At 41.0% G+C, this 16,257-nt stretch overlaps 1 protein-coding gene across 1 annotated transcript in view; it reads left to right on the forward strand.

Annotated features, from left to right (window-relative positions):
• HYDIN (HYDIN axonemal central pair apparatus protein) overlaps positions 1-16,257 on the forward strand; it is a 355,254-nt gene that overhangs the window by 102,802 nt on the left and 236,195 nt on the right. Inside the window, exons 10-11 of the mRNA XM_062176574.1 lie at positions 9,140-9,258; positions 15,133-15,356. Of these exons, the coding sequence (XP_062032558.1) occupies positions 9,140-9,258; positions 15,133-15,356 (343 nt within the window). The remainder of the gene's footprint in view (positions 1-9,139; positions 9,259-15,132; positions 15,357-16,257) is intronic.

The raw sequence follows: 16,257 nt of genomic DNA on the forward strand, positions 1-16,257 counted from the left end.
CTTTCAAATAAATAAATAAATCTATAAAAAATAAACAAAATTCATGATACTACAACCTCTTAAAAATAAGGTTTCTTAGTCCAATGAATAAGAAATCATTTCTTAATAATCTACTCTGTTTACACTAAGTTATAGTTTATCAAGTATTTGAACTAGAAAAATATAAAGAATAATACATGAATATGTATGCATAATCTAGATTTGAGAAGACTTGAACAGATGGAAAATCATGTCTATGTTTTTGGTCAGGAATACCAACATTCTAAATAGATCAATTCTCCCTGTAAATGTAGAGTGGTCTCAGTGACAACATCAATGCTTTTTTAAAACTAGTCAAATTGATTCCAGATTTCTTATGGAGAAAATAAATCAACTAAGATTGCCTAGAAAATTCAGAAAAGTGTGAGTAATGTGGGAAGACTAGCTTAAAACTTAGTAAAGTGTTAAAACTTACTGAAAAGCTTTAGTAAATGCAAATGTGTGTGTAGTTCTGTGGCACATAAGACAAAATAGGTCTGGACTCTGTTCTCTTCGTCAAGCTTACTACAGTATCATCATTGTCATTGCCGTCACCACAACCACTACCATCATCAACCTCAACATATCCCCTAAACCCTACCCTACAAAAATTCCTATGTCCCAATGTCACTGATATGTAAGCAAAATAAAACCCAATTCTTAAAGCCACCTTGTTTCTTCTATCTATTGCTGTATAACCTACCACCCTAAATTTAGTGGCTTAAAACAACCAGCCGTCATTTGCCTTGTTCAACAAATCTGCAGTTTGGTCAGCAGTGAGCAAGCGCAGTTCCTCTTGTTCTATGAGGTGGCAGCTGGACTCGCTTGGAGGTAGAGGTGGCTGGTAGTGCTGCTGGCAGGAACCTCACCTGGGGCTCTTTGCCAGAGCCCCCCGCCCATGTCCTCTGCGTGTGACTGCTTGTTTCCTCGAAGCACAGTGGGCTGAGTTGTTGACATGGGAAAACCACTGCAGTCTAATGGCAATGGTTTTAGGTTGTCTGTCTTTCCCCTCAGACTGATACTAAGAATTACTTATACCTTGATGTTTGCACAGTTTCACTGTGTTGGATTTGCCTTTATCCTGCTTGATACATGATATGCTTCTTCAAAACTAAAAGCTCTTCAGTTCTGGAAAATTCTCAGCAATTGTATCTTTAGTTTTTTTCCCTCTCATTAACTCAGTTTTCTCCTTCTGGGACTTCTAGATATATGTGTTTCCCATGGAATCGCCGTGTCTCTTAACCTCTCCTTTGCATTTCCAGTCTCCTTGACTCATTATGACACATTCTGGGTACTTTTCTAAAAGTGATTCTTAGAGTTTACTAATTTTCTCTTCCGCTGTATCTACTCTCCAGTGTATACATCTCTTCAGTTTCTAATTTCATTGACTTGATTTTTTGTATCATAGGTTATATATAGTTTCAGTATTTTCGTATTTTATTCATTCAGTATGGTTTCTACTCTATCATTTACCTCTTCAAAGATTTTACAAGTGCCATGTTAGAGTTTTTTTTAAGAATTTTCTATTATCTCAAACTTTTTGGGACTACCTCACATATTTGTGATAACCACTGGATTTCTTCATACTGGATGGTTGCTTCTGATATTTGAAATGTTGTATTATGAGCTCATAATGGATCAAGAATGCTCCTCCAGAGTAGTTTTTTGTATTTCTTTTAATTCTACAATTTTTATTTTCTCAGCTATGGTTCTAGTACCTATAAAAGAGTGTAAATCTGGATCCCAAACCTGTTTACAGGACTTTGATTTCTCCTGGGAGCCTCTTCTCCCCACTACCAGAGTGTGAGACAGAAGATGGGCTTTGTTATGGCTTCCTGAGGGCAATAAGCACAGTTTTTTCCTAGTTTCCTTTTTGGAAAGAGGCTGTCTTTCCAGAATCCTGGATTTATTCAAGGATCTTATTCAGTTCTCCTTTTCCAGATAGGAGCAAAACCGTATTTCCTCTTTGAGTATGGATTTATGGATTATAAAACTGGAGCCACTAGACCGTAATGCCAGAATACACTTCACAAAGCTCTGAGCCTTCTTTGGAACTCCTTGCCGGCTTATTATGCTGAGTTCCTTCTTTACTTCAAGTATTTCATTCCTTTATTTTGAGCTTTGAACTTTTTTTCCACGTTTTTAATCCACCTTATTTTTCTTTTTGTATTTGGAGTTGAAAGATGGACTGAGTCTGCCGTGTTGTCAGGTTAATGTAGTTAGCAACTTTCATTTGTTTCTCAAAATAATGTCCTTAGAGAATCTGTATCAGAATCACCCTAGCTACTGATTAAAAATGTAAGTTCTTGAATTTTATCTGCATTTTATTGAATCAAAATATGTGGAAATGGTGCTGGAGAATATTCTTTTTAAATGAAGTAAAAAAAGAACAAGTAGCAAGGTTACAGTATCCAATATCTATATTGAAGAAAATCGATTGTATTTCTATATACTAACAATGGGCAATGTGAAATTGGAATTTAAAAAGGCAATATCACAGTATCATTGAGAAATATGAAATATTTAGAGATAAATTTGAGAAAAAGTGTGCAAGACCAGTACACTGAAAACAATGAGATGTTGATGAGAGAAATCAAAGTCCTAAACAAATGGAAAACTATACCTTGTTCATGGGTCTGTAAATTTAATATTGTTAAAATGTGATTTCTCCCCCAAATTCATCTATATAGAACAATGAAAATAAATCCAGCTGCATTTTTTCTGGAAATTGAAAAGCTGATTCTAAAATTCATATGGAATACAAATAGCCTAGAATAGCCAAAACAACTTAGAAAAAGAATAAAATCAGAGGGTTACTATCACTAGAATTTAAGATAATTTTTAAGTTACAATAAGATCAGTGAAGATACTTTCCCCATCTCAAAATTCTTCACCCCATCTTTTTAACATATGAGGTAATATTCACCCTTTCACTATAGAAAATAGTATTTATAGATTCAGAACTCAGTGTGTGTGGCCGGCGTTGTGGCTCAACAGGCTAATCCTCCGCCTTGTGGCACCAGCACACCAGGTTCTAGTCCCGGTTGGGGTGCTGGAGTCTATCCCAGTTGCCCCTCTTCCAGGCCAGCTCTCTGCTATGGCCCGGGAAGGCAGTGGAGGATGGCCCAAGTCCTTGGGCCCTGCACCCACATGGGAGACCAGGAGAAGCACCTGGCTCCTGGCTTCGGATCAGCGTGATGCGCCGGCCGCAGCGGCCATTGGAGGGTGAACCAACGGCAAAAAGGAAGACCTTTCTCTCTCTCTCTCTCTCTCTCTCTCTCTCTCACTATCCACTCTACCTGTAAAAAACAAAACAAAACAAACTAAAACAAAAAAAAACACCTCAGGGTGTGAATGCAAGTATCTTTGGAGCCATTATACAGCCTACCACAGATCCTATGTGGATACCCAGCTGTCTTAACTCTTCTTTAAATAAAAATATTTATTTATTTGAAAGGCAAAGTTAGAGTTACAGAAAGAAATGGGGAGAAAAAGAGAGAGAGAGAGAGAGATTATCCATCCACTGGCTCACTCCCCAAATGACTGCACAAGCCAGGAGCTTCATCCAGGCCTCCCACGTGGGTGCAGGGGCCCAGGTATTTGGGCCATCTTCTGCTGCTGCTTTTTCAGGCACATTAGCAAGGAGCTAGGTCAGTAGTAGAGCAGCTGAGAATCTAACCTGCATCCATATTGGATACTGGCATCACAAGCAGCAGCTTAACTTGCTACACCACAACACCAGCCCACAGCTGTCTTAACTCTTAAAGCTGCACAGCCCATACTTCCTTGAACATACTCAACACCTGCTCTCTCCTAAGTCAAATTTGCATATGAATATAGCTATGTAAACACAACGACTTTACATATTAATTTCATTTGAGCCTCTCTAGCTCTGTGAGGTAAGCTGGAGTTCCCATCTTTATTTTACAAATGAGGACGTTAAAGCTTAGAGAACTTAGATGAGTGAGTTGCCTGTGAGGTTTCTGAATCCAAGATTTGAATCCCAGGTTATGATATGTGCTGCCCCCTGCCCTGTGCCACAGTACCCCATAAAGGCATGACTGCTGTGAAGTGATGCAACTCATATTCTGTTAGTCACTGGGGGAGATAACCAGGTCACCAGCCCACTCAAAAACTCCATCCAATTTTCCAATGACATCTAAAAAAAATCTGTGTAGCAACCCATCAAAGATTTCTGAATCATAGAAAGCATTTAAAATATACAAATTATCCATATAAAGCTTAATACACTTCTTAATGGGTATGTTGGTATATAGCATGTGACCCTACTAGACAATATTACATTCAAACCATCTCTTCATTTTACAGTGCCAGAAATCTGAACTGTAACACAAACAGTGAGATAACACATTAAAGATTCTTAAAGGACTAACTAAATTGGTCCCTGGTTGCCGGTTGCCCTGGGTACCTGATAGAATAGAGCTCTGGGCCCCATGAAGTACTAACGCACCAGGGGGGATGTGGGAAGAGGAGCTGATAATGCAGAGCCCACAAGCAAGGGAAACAGGAGACAAACCTGTCTTCTCAATAGAGTGAAGTTGGAGGATTTAACACACATTGTATTTTATCACTGGAACCCAAGAAAACATAAAGGTGTTCATTTTTGCTTGCATACATATGTATTATAGCATTCTTTTTGTTTAGATTTCTGATTTAGGTAAAACAATTGATGTTACATTACTAAATGTGAAAATTCTGTTAGAGAGATGGGAGAGTCCCAGAAATACTTACATAGTGAATAATTTTGTGTCAACAGCAATGAAATGCTTTCCTTAATGTCTGAGCAAGCTTTGTTTTGCTTTTAATTCATATTGAAATTATACTAAATAATATTTACACTATATAGGTAAAGGTAAGGATCTGTTAGTTTCCTACACATGCTCTGGCCAGTTACTACAAACTTGGTGACTATATCATAACGATGTCAGCCACCCCACTGACCTGTAGCTGAAAAATCAGTGCACTGCTAAATAACAGGCTAGCTGGTAGAATTTGACAGAATTTGGTGGGTTTATTCTAAAATTTAAAGGTAAAGTCAAAAGGAAAATAAATTGGCAAATAATGGCAGTTTTTTTTAATACCCCCTCTTTTTATTATCTTACTACACAAGAATGTAATTCAAGCATTATATTAACCATCTAAAATATCTTGGGTCATATCTTGGTCTGTTCAGGTTGCCATAACAAAATACCGTAATCTGGTTATTTATTCCTCACAGAAACTTGTTCCTCACAGTCCTGGAGGGTGGGAGGGCTAAGATGGAAGCACCTGCAGGGCCTAGTGTCTCATAAGGACCCATTCCTCATAGACAGAAACTTCTTGATATGTCCTTAAATGGTGGGAGGGATCCATGAGATTTCTTGGGCCTCTTTTATAAGGGCCCATTCATGAGGGCTCTGCCCATATTATCTAATCACCTCCCAAAGACCCCATCTCTTAATACCTTCACCTTGGAGATTACACAGAGGGGTGGGCCTTTGGAGCAATGGTTAAGATGTCTGTACTCAAATCAGAGTGTATGAATTCAAGTCTCTGCTCTTCTGCTGATCCATCCCCTGAAAGGCAGCAGTTATAGCCGAAGTACTTAGATCCCTGTCACCTTCATGGGAAACCCTTATTGGGTTCCAGGAACCTGGCTTCTGCCTGGCCCGGTCCCAGCTGCTGTGGGCATTTGAAGAATGATCCACCATATTGGAGAACTCTCTCTCTCTCCATCTCTCCCTCTCTCCCTCTCTCTCTCCTTCCCTCCCTTCCTCCCTCTATCTCTCTCCTTCCCTCCCTTCCTCCCTCTATCTCTCTCCTTCCCTCCCTTTCAAATAAACAAAGTAAGTGTATTAAAAATATTTCAACATATGGATTTTAAGAAGGGATACAAACATTCAGGTCCCAGGAGAAGGCAAGTCTTTGATGCCGATGGAGTTTAAGGCAGTGGAATCTATTGCACTAAAGGATTTCAGGATCATTAAAGGGGCTCAGCAGTGATCGTGCTGCTTCTCATGTGTGAAACCAGACACTGCAATCAGAGTTGAGAAACTACTCTATTTTTAAAATATTATTTTTCTCTTCTAATAATGAATCTGTCCATAGAGCTTATTAGTTACTTCATGTTTGTCTCTTTTGCTGTCTTTTGCCAAGACAAGAAAAATGTCTGCTTAGAAAGCTTTTGGGAACTTAGCATTTTTAATGTGATCCTAAAATTTAGGTGTGCTATTAGAAATTCAAGCCTGGGTGTTACTTACACTCATTCTTTCTGGGGGTGAGGGAAGTGGCTAGCTAGAAACAAGACAAACTCCTTTGAAGTAATTAATAATTTCCAAAGAAACACTGGCTCACTGCTTTATTACAACACATCTCCATTTTTTTTAGGGAAGGCAGTCAAGGTAACAGATGGAGGAAGTTACAGGACTGACAGTTATAAATAGTCTTACAGTTAATTCCGTGATATATTTGCAGTTCTCTTTCTTTGCTGTTCTGAAAACTGGATCTCAATCAAAACACTTTTCTCTTGACCAGGAAATTAGAACTCTGAAATAGTAGAGTATGATGACCAGCTTTTGACCCACTGAAAGTTTTTCTTATGCTCTGAAGTACTGTCATCACAAATACCCAAACTTTAGAGGAACCTCTTTTCTAGGGATCAGATAAAGTGGGGAAATCCCTTGAGTAAATCAGCTGTCCCAAGTGTTGTTCTTACTTGTTATAATCAAAGTACTACAGTATTTGCCTAAAGACTACCATGTTGCCAAGCAGTAGAGGGGACAAAGGGACAAGTATTGCCATCTTTAAAATGACCGTCAGAATGTTACGTACAGAGCAAATATATCCCTTTCCCTTAAAGAATTTGAAATTCAACTGGTAGAAATTTAATGAAAACCATCAAACTATTGGCATTGCAAAGGTGTGATATCCTTGTTGCTGGGAAGATTTGTAGAGACAGGAATCCTTCAATACAGTTGATGGTTGTGTATATGTAATTAGTATAACCATTTGGGGTGGGGTGAGGTCATAAGACTACAGCTATCAAGATGTCAAAGGCACATCTTTTTGTTCTGGAAATTCTGCTTCCAATAATGACAAGGTAATCTAGAGTTCTATCACTAAGAATGACTAGAAAAGCAAGGAAAAAATATTTTTAAAACCTGTTTTGAAAGCAAAAGAGAACCAAACTACTTACACTGTAAAGAAATATGGAGCCAAGATCCAGCAGAAGAAGGAAACCAAAGCCGTCAGATTTAGGGGCCACATCAGATTTGGGGGACACGGCCTTGTGGATAGAAATGGCAGAGAGGCTGAAAGGAGAGTTCCCAGGTTGTTGAAGGAGGAAAGGCCCCCGTAATCCACCAGGCTTCACCGGTGAAGCCCTCAGAAAGACTGAAGCTCAGATTTGAATTGCTTTTCACTAATTTATTTGAATTCAACAATTATTCTCCACTGGGGTTCCAAGAAGATAATTAACTCATGATGTTCTAAGGCATCTATTGTTCACGAGGAATCACTTCTGTCTTTTATATCTACATGGTAGTAGCTACATATCGTTTTGGGAAGACTTAAGAAAATAGTCACTCAGATGATTTGCTGCAGGGATTACTTATTTAGCAAAATCGTAGTTGAGAATACTTAAATTAGCTTATCTGAGATTGCTGATGCCCCTAGTCACCAAACAGAAGCTGAAGGAAGATATCTTCTTAAGGCTTCATATTATCTCTGTCAATTTTATGTACACTGATCAGTACTCCAAATAACCAAGCTTATGAGGAAGTAAGATAATCTCATCAAAAGCCAAGGTAAATAATAGAAAAAAATAAATAATGGAATTACCAGACACATATTTTAGAAGTTTTTTTCAAATAAAAATCAAGCAGAGTTAAAAAGTATAGAAAATCTAATGTAAATTCTAGAACTGAAAAATTAAGATAACAGATTAAGAACTCAATGGAGTTCTTAGATACAGCGAGAGATCAATCAAAAGAAAATATGTGAGAATCCGAAAGCATATACAGACAGAAATCTAAAAACAAGCATCAGAGTCAGAAAGAAAGAGTGTAGAGCAATATTTGAAGAACTCATGATTGGAAAAGTGTCCAGATCTAAAGAGAGGCATTCATCGACCCATTCAGTAGGTGGTGCAACTCCAAGAAGGGTAAATTTACCCACATCTGGAGCATCATAGTAAAGCTGCTGAAAGTCAAAGACAAAAACCAGTCAGAGGACAAGACATTGCCTCAAGTGAGCAGTAGCATTATCATCTCTTTTCTCGACAGAAAAGGTGAAATTATATATCTTCTAGGTGCTTGAAGAAAATATATGGAAATTATTCACAGATGCATGTTTGATTTTTGTAGTGAAAATCTTGAAGCCACTTAAATATCCAATAAGAAGTTAAAAAAATATTTCCTCCCCTAGCGTTGACCATGAAACCATTAAGAAAGATAGGGTGATTTTAGCTGAAGATATGTAAAAATGTTCTAAATGTACTGTTCGGTGAAAAGAAAAAAGTATTATAAAATATTATATAGCATTACTCTGATTTGCATTAACAGTACTTTAACATAATTAACTGTAGAAGTATAGGCACCAAAATATCAACACATTAACTTGAGGTGGTAGAATTAAGAGAATCTCCACGTTCCTTGTAATTTTTTTTTATCATGATCATGTATTATCAAAGATTTTTCCACTGAAAGGGAAAACAAAACCAGCCAACAGTTCACAGTTATGTGCTCTGTAGACCCTGGGCCCGTTGTGGCTGCGATTATAACAGATAAGGATGGGTGCCTTCCAGTACTTCTCTATGGAAGAAACTCTGCAAAGTAAGCGTCAGGTAAGACCTCTAGACTCAGATCACTGATACCTAGGCTCTCCCTAAATCTGGGGACTGTCTGTGTGGACAGTCTCCTTGGAGCGCTATGATGCTGTCCTGTTATAAGCACCCATCAGTGGCCAATCCATCTCTGATTTAGAGAAATTGCTTTTATTTTTTTAAAAAACTGCAGAATAATGTTAAGAATTAGATTAAAATTCTCAAAATCTTGATTTTTTTTTTCCCATTGGTGCCAAGCTGTGAGTAATTGGGGTAAGAAAGTCTGCGTTGTTCTTGTAGGCCGAGAGATCCGTCTGCCTCTCCGAATCAAAGGGGAAGGAATGGGACCCAAGATTCACTTCAACTTTGAATTGCTGGATATAGGAAAAGTTTTCCTTGGCTCTGTACATTGTTACGAGGTAAGCACGAACTGTTTATGGAGACTTCCAGCAGGTCTTGGTTTTTCTACTTGTTTGTTTTATATGGTGTGTTTGTGTTTGATACAAAGTACAGTCACATACACGTGCCAGCACCCATCCTTATTCAGACCCCCCAAATGCTCCGTCTCTTCCTCTTTCTTTTTTTTTTTCTTTTTTTTTTTTTGACAGGCAGAGTGGATAGTGAGAGAGAGAGACAGAGAGAAAGGTCTTCCTTTTTGCCGCTGGTTCACCATCTAATGGCCGCTGCGGCCAGCGCATCTCGCTGATCCGAAGCCAGGAGCCAGGTGCTTCTCCTGGTCTCCCTTGCGGGTGCAGGGCCCAGGGACTTGGGCCATCCTCCACTGCCTTCCCGGGCCATAGCAGAGAGCTGGCCTGGAAGAGGGGCAACCGGGATAGAGTCCGGCGCCCCGACTGGGACTAGAACCCGGTGTGCCAGCGCTGCAAGGCGGAGGATTAGCCTGTTAAGCCACGGCGCCGGCCTCTTCCTCTTTCTTAACCATGTTGATAGGAGTGACTTTTCCCATATTCATCAGACCCCTCTAACTTTACCAAAAGCTAAAAAACATCAAGGCCGTAACTTAATTAGTTTTATCCTCATCATTTTGTAGATCGCAAAGGAGAAAACCATAAATACATCTTCCCATCTGTTTAGTACTTGTTCTCTGAAAGCATAAATCCTACAGATCAGGGGATAGAGAACATTTTACATTTTCTGGAATGTCCTAATGAGGATAACTGTTTTCACACTTCAGAATTTTCCCCGAATGCACTAGTCTCCAGTCCATGTTTTAAAAAACCAATCATCATGGCTTCTGGAGGAGTCCTCCCAACTTTTTCTTTTTCAGTTAAGTGGAAAATGAAATTGTACAAGATGTACTCATATGTTCTTCAAGATTAAAGTTGCCTGAGGGTCACCTCATCACTGAGTTTGTATCTAGGCACATTATTATATTCTATCAGACTGTAACCATTGAGACTTTGTTTTAGAAAAGTTCATAAATTATACATGTCTGTATTTTATAGAGGTAATAAAAGTAATTATTTAATGAGTGATGAATAGGCATCAGTGCCTCTTTGTATGTGCACTGTGTGTGTGTGTGTGTGTGTGGTTTCTAATTCTTCAAAGCTGTGAACGATAGGCTATGTTGTACCCACTTCACAAATGGGAAGAATGAGGCATGCAGAGGTTAATATCCTCAGTGACATTGCCCTTGCTATGTGTTGAGCACAGTACTAGTTCTTTGACATGCACTCCCTCACTTAGTCCTCACAAAAACCCTACAAGTAACTACAGTTACTATTTTCATTTTATAGCTGTATAAGCCGAGGCTAAGAGGAGTTTTATTAAGCAAGGTTCTACTAAATACATAACAAATAGATAAAATCTCTCTCAAGCATGACAGAGGTTTCTTCTGTTGCTTACATCAAGTCCAAAACAAAGATTCTCGATCAGCGGGTGCTCCAGCAGAGAATCTGGATCCAAGGCTCCTTCCTTTTTCAATCAACTTGGCCATTCCTACTGTGAAACCTGCAAAATTGCAGTCTTAGCTGTGTCACACTGGCATAGAGAAAAAGAGTAGGGAGGGACTGGCGCTGTGGTGTAGTGGGTAAAGCCACCGCCTGCAGTGCCGGCATCCTATATGGGCACCAGTTCGAGTCCCGGCTGCTCCACTTCCGATCCAGCTTTCTACTATGGCCTGGGAAAGCAGTAGAAGATGGCCCAAGTCCTCGGGCCCCTGCAACTGCATGGGAAGACCTGGAGGAAGTTCCTGGCTCCTGGCTCTGGATTGGCACAGCTCTGGCCATTGTGACCAATTGGGGAGTGAACCAGCGGATAGAAGACTCTCTCTCTCTCTCTCTCTCTCTCTCTCTCTCTCTCTCTTTCTTTCTCTCTCTCTCTCTCTCTCTCTGCCTCTCCTTCTCTCTGTGTAACTCTGACTTTCAAATAAATAAATAAATCTTTAAAAAAAATAAAAAGAATAGGAAGGAATGTACAGGATATCTTGAGAGGATTGGCACTGGCAGTGGTATACTATGCTGTTAGCTGACTGTGACTACAAGGGATGCTGGGAAATGCGGTCTAGCTGTGAGCACAGTAGAAGAAGAACTGGGTTCAGAGCACTGAAAAGCTGACTGTGATAAGAGGAAGGGAACTTGGCAAGGTGATACAGCTTGTGAGTGTTAGTTACGGGACCTTCTATCCTGTTCGAGCAAGAGAAGGCCACCGCAGACCTCAGGCGCTCAGCATCCTACTCTTTGCCCTTGGGAAAATCCAGCCTATAGCCAACTCAGCTCTTAGCCCAGCCTAGGCTGGCGTGAGGACAATGCCCTTCATCCTCCTCTTTACCAGGGTAATTATGGCTTACATAGGATGATGGGAAAGGGAGGCAGAAGTGCTGATGTCATGATGAAGGACTATACAGAGGCACACAATTTAAATAAAGAAATCAGTTACATTTGCAGACTCTGAACCTTGCCAAGGTACTTAACTTTCCTCACAGTCAGCTTTGCTGTTCCCTGAACCCTCTTCTACTGCTCTTACAGCTAGACCATGCTTCCCAGCCTGCCTTGCAGTCATAGTCAGCCAATGGAACGTGCAATCAGCTACATGCTTGTTGTGCAATGCAAAGTGACACCACTGTGTTCTGCATTGTCTTGGATTGCATTTGCAAGAAGGGACACTTAGAGAAAGAAATAAGAGGTACAAGGTTCTTAATAAATTGCTGTCCTAGCTATATTTTATCCAGTGTGAATGTCACTCACATATTAAAGACTGTGTCTTATGGATGCCACTTCAGAAAATCAATTTTAGTTCTGATGCAAAACACAGGTTTCCTTGAGTGTCCTAACAATTTTTTTTAATAATTTTTGTTTTTAATTTCAAAGCCAAAGAGTCAGACACAGAGAAAAAGACAGGAATTTTTTGTCTGCTGGTTCGCTTTGCAGATGCCGAAACAGCTGAGATAGGCAAGGCCAAAGCCAAAATCCCAGAACTCATTCCAAGTGTCCCACATGGTTGACAAGGACCCAACTACTTGAGCCATCACCTGCTGCCTCCCAGATTGCACATTAGCAGGAAGCTGAAATGGGGAATGGATCCAGGATTCAAAACTACTCACCCTACTTCTTACAGATTTCACAGAAGCATCCTTTAGGTGACCACTTCCTACCCTCTCAGATGCTAATATAGAGCAAACCACAGCTAGCTAAAGAAGTGTTAATGGAGTGATGCATCAGAGTGTACAGTTTTGAGATCTGTGCCATGGCAGAGAAGGACATGGTAAGGTGCTTCTATGGGAATATTTTGCACTCTCTGCGTATTAAATGCTGATGCCTCATTGCATCTCTCTTTCAATTTATTACAGTACCTACTTGAGACAAATTTGAGTAGCTAGCTATTGCCCTTAGTCGTTGCTGAGCTTAGCAGATCCATAAAGAATAAACCAGAACCCCAAGAGTACACACTATCCCCCAGTGTAATTAAGAAGGAAAACAAATGGAAGGTGAAGTTCTATTGTAAATGTTCTCTTCTGCAAGGAGTTGGACTGCAAGGGTAAGAGTATTACTGGTAATCAAAAGGACTCATAATCGTGTTCCAAATGATTTGCTAGGTTCTGTATTCCTAAGTGAGTGCTCCTTTGTCAGGGGTAGAGGAATGACATGCATATTTTTGAAAAGATTTTTATTTATTGGCCGGCGCCGTGGCTCACTAGGCTAATCCTCCACCTGTGGCGCCAGCACCCCAGGTTCTAGTCCCAGTTGGGGCGCCGGATTCTGTCCCAGTAGCTCCTCTTCCAGTCCAGCTCTCTGCTGTGACCCAAGAAGGCAGTGGGGGATGGCCCAAGTCCTTAGGCCCTGTACCCGCATAGGAGACCAGGAGGAAGCACCTGGCTCCTGGCTTCGGATCGGCGCAGAGCGCTGGCCGTAGCAGCCATTTAGGGGGTGAACCAACAGAAGGAAGACCTTTCTCTCTCTCTCTCTCTCTCACTCTTACTCTCACTGTCTATAACTCACTCTCACTGTCTAACTCTGCCTGGCAAAAAAAAAAAAAAGATTTTTATTTATTAATTTGAGGGGCAGAGTTACACAGAGAGGGAGAGACAGAAAGGTCTTCTGTCTGTTGGTTCACTCCCCAAATGGCCACAGTGCTGGAGCTGGGCCAATCTGAAGCCAAGAGCCAGGAGCTTCTTCCAGGTCTCCCATGTGGGTTCAGAGGCCCAAGCACTTGGGCCATCCTCCACTGCCCTCCCAGGCCATCAGCAGAGAGCTAGATTGGAAGGTAAGCAACCAGGACATGTACTGGTGCCCTTATGAGATGCCAGCGCTGCTGGCAGAGGCTTAGCCTACTACCACACAACAGTGCCAGCCCCCAACATGCATATTTTTGAAAGTGGGGGAACTGTCACCTTCTAGCCAATCTGGGTAAAATATTACATATGATAGTCGCAGATTTTACAGATTGGGAAACGGGCCCAGAGAAGTTAAAATGATTGTGTTTACACAGCTGGTCCATAAGTCAATGGAAAGGCTGGATTTGAATCCAGGCAATTTTGTTCCAGAGTCTCTGACCATAATCAGTTTTCTAAATGGCCTCTTTAAAATGAATGAAGGGTGATGAGCCCTGCCACCAGGGCACTTATAATGAGGGAGATGGAAAATAAATATTAAATGATTAATCAAATAGCAAGTGACAATTATATGTGTGTGTGCTCTGGTGCGCTGTGCCATCTCTCTTGGTAGAAATAGTTGTCCTTGTCTGGACAGGCAGCTGGCTCTTTCTATGACACCTGTGCCCTTGATTCTCTCTTCCCTGCTTCTTGAGCAGCAGTTCAAGGCCATGAGCTCACTGAGACCACATTCCCTTGGTCACTTCACCCCCTTCTCTGTTGACAATAACAAGGAGCTTCCCTGAGGCTCTGAGTGTGCCCCATCTCATTTAATACAAATGACACCAGGTTTTCTCCAGAATACCTTCCCACCCCTTGCCACTCCCATTCTCACTTTTCTCCTCAAATCTTCTCAAAATTAGGAGCCCACAAACAGTCAACTACTATTTCTTCTGCATCTGCTCCCTTCCTAAGCGTTTGTCCCCTGGATTCTGCAATCAGACCCCATTGGAATTACTATCTTCGTCAAGGTCAGGGATGCCCTCTAATTAAAAACTAAATACCCATAAACTTCTCTCAGGGCTTGTTCCCCTGACCTTTATGCACGTTTGACCTCCTCTGGGAATCCCCCTCCCTTAGCTTGCAGGTTCCTAGCATGCCTCACACTTTCGTGCCAACCTCCTGGATGTTTCTTTGAGGTCCCCCATCATGTGTGTTGTCCAGTGCCTGAAGCGTGTGTTGAGAGAAGCTCCTGTGTAAACCGAGGGTACGTGCTGTTCTCCCTTCTAGGTATAAGGACAGCACTGGCAGGGAATAGAGCCGATGTCCGTGAGGGCCAGGATAGACCTGTGTGTCTATAGTATGAGGTTAATGTGCAGGGTTGGGTAGGGGGAGGGGTGAGAGTGCCAGGCTGAAGCCCACCATGGAGGAGCTCTTCACATACACACAAAACCGGTGTGTGATTAGATGTGGGCAGTAGCATGATTCCAGAGCACTAGAGGAATACAACTTTTCTATAGTCAAACAACTGCCTGCGTAAGAGACTAAAAACATTAAATTACCTTCTGGCTCAGGTCTTGTTGTCAAACTTTCAAGGTATCAAACTATTCATTTCTCCCTGAAAGATGTTCTTAGTCCTAATTCCTGTAACTTTCTCTGTGCTGATGTTAATCAATACAGCCCCTGCTTATATGAAAATAGATCAGTGGCCCACTGACATTTTCATTCTTGCCTTTTGCTGGTGTAGGCGATACTGTACAACAAAGGCAGCATTGACGCCCTGTTCAACATGATCCCAAAAACTTCAGCTTTAGGGGCCTGCTTTGTTTTCAGTCCCAAGGAAGGCATCATCGAACCGAGTGGAGTCCAAGCTATCCAGATCTGCTTCAGCCCTACCATCCTAGGGCACTTCGAGGAAGACTTCCTGGTTAACGTCAATGGGTCACCTGAGCCCGTGAAATTGACCATCAGGTGAGATACATTCATGACCAGTGAGGAAATTAACTAAAAGGTCTTCCTACTGCTTTCTTGAAGTCTGCTTCATGTCTTGGTTGTCCATAACTGTCTTTGTTAATATGAACCCATCACCATAATGGGATGTGTTGAATTTCCACCAAGATTCCTGTAGTAAACATGTGTAACTTGCACTCTGTGTCTGTAATACAGATGCTATAGAAGTTATAACCTTTTAAAATAGGGACTTAAACCACCATCTTGTTTTTAGTTAGTCTCTTTTAGGGATATATAGAAAATAAGTTACTGCAGTAACCTGAATAAAATCATCTTCTTGCCTGAGCTTTGGCTGTTAACCACTCTTGCCCTACCTTCATCTTTCATTTTTATTTTAAGGAAAATCTTTGAAAGATCTCAAGTATAATGCTTCCAAGCATTGGAAAAGAGTCCACTTACCGTGTCATTCAGCCAAAGCTAGACACTTGAGTTTTTATGCTAGGAATCCTTTGATGGGTTCTCCAGCTGCTTGTGATAATTGAAAGTCATTAACAGTAGAGTTTGTCCCCAGGTTCTGAAAAGAACTTCCTTATTACCAACCATTCGGGCAGACATGCAACTTTGATTCCTAGTGCTTAGAAAGATCATGCCTTTGGAATAGAAAGATCATATCTTCAGAACACACTGCCCTGGATTCTCACAGCAACAGGCTGTTAATTACCATGGAAGTCTCTGTTACTGTGACTGCTAACAGGGCCTCATTCCCCCCACAATCTGAGGTCTCCCGTGGAATCTGGGGGTAAAAGACACAGATACAGGCTGCCTGAAAGATCCAAGGAAATGTATTATTTTTAAAAATTTATTTTATTTATTTGAAATAAATACAGAGAGAGGTAGAGCCAGAGAGAGAGAAAGGTCTTCC

Source organism: Lepus europaeus, chromosome 19 (assembly GCF_033115175.1).
Source record: "Lepus europaeus isolate LE1 chromosome 19, mLepTim1.pri, whole genome shotgun sequence".
Taxonomy (NCBI): Eukaryota; Metazoa; Chordata; class Mammalia; order Lagomorpha; family Leporidae; genus Lepus; species Lepus europaeus.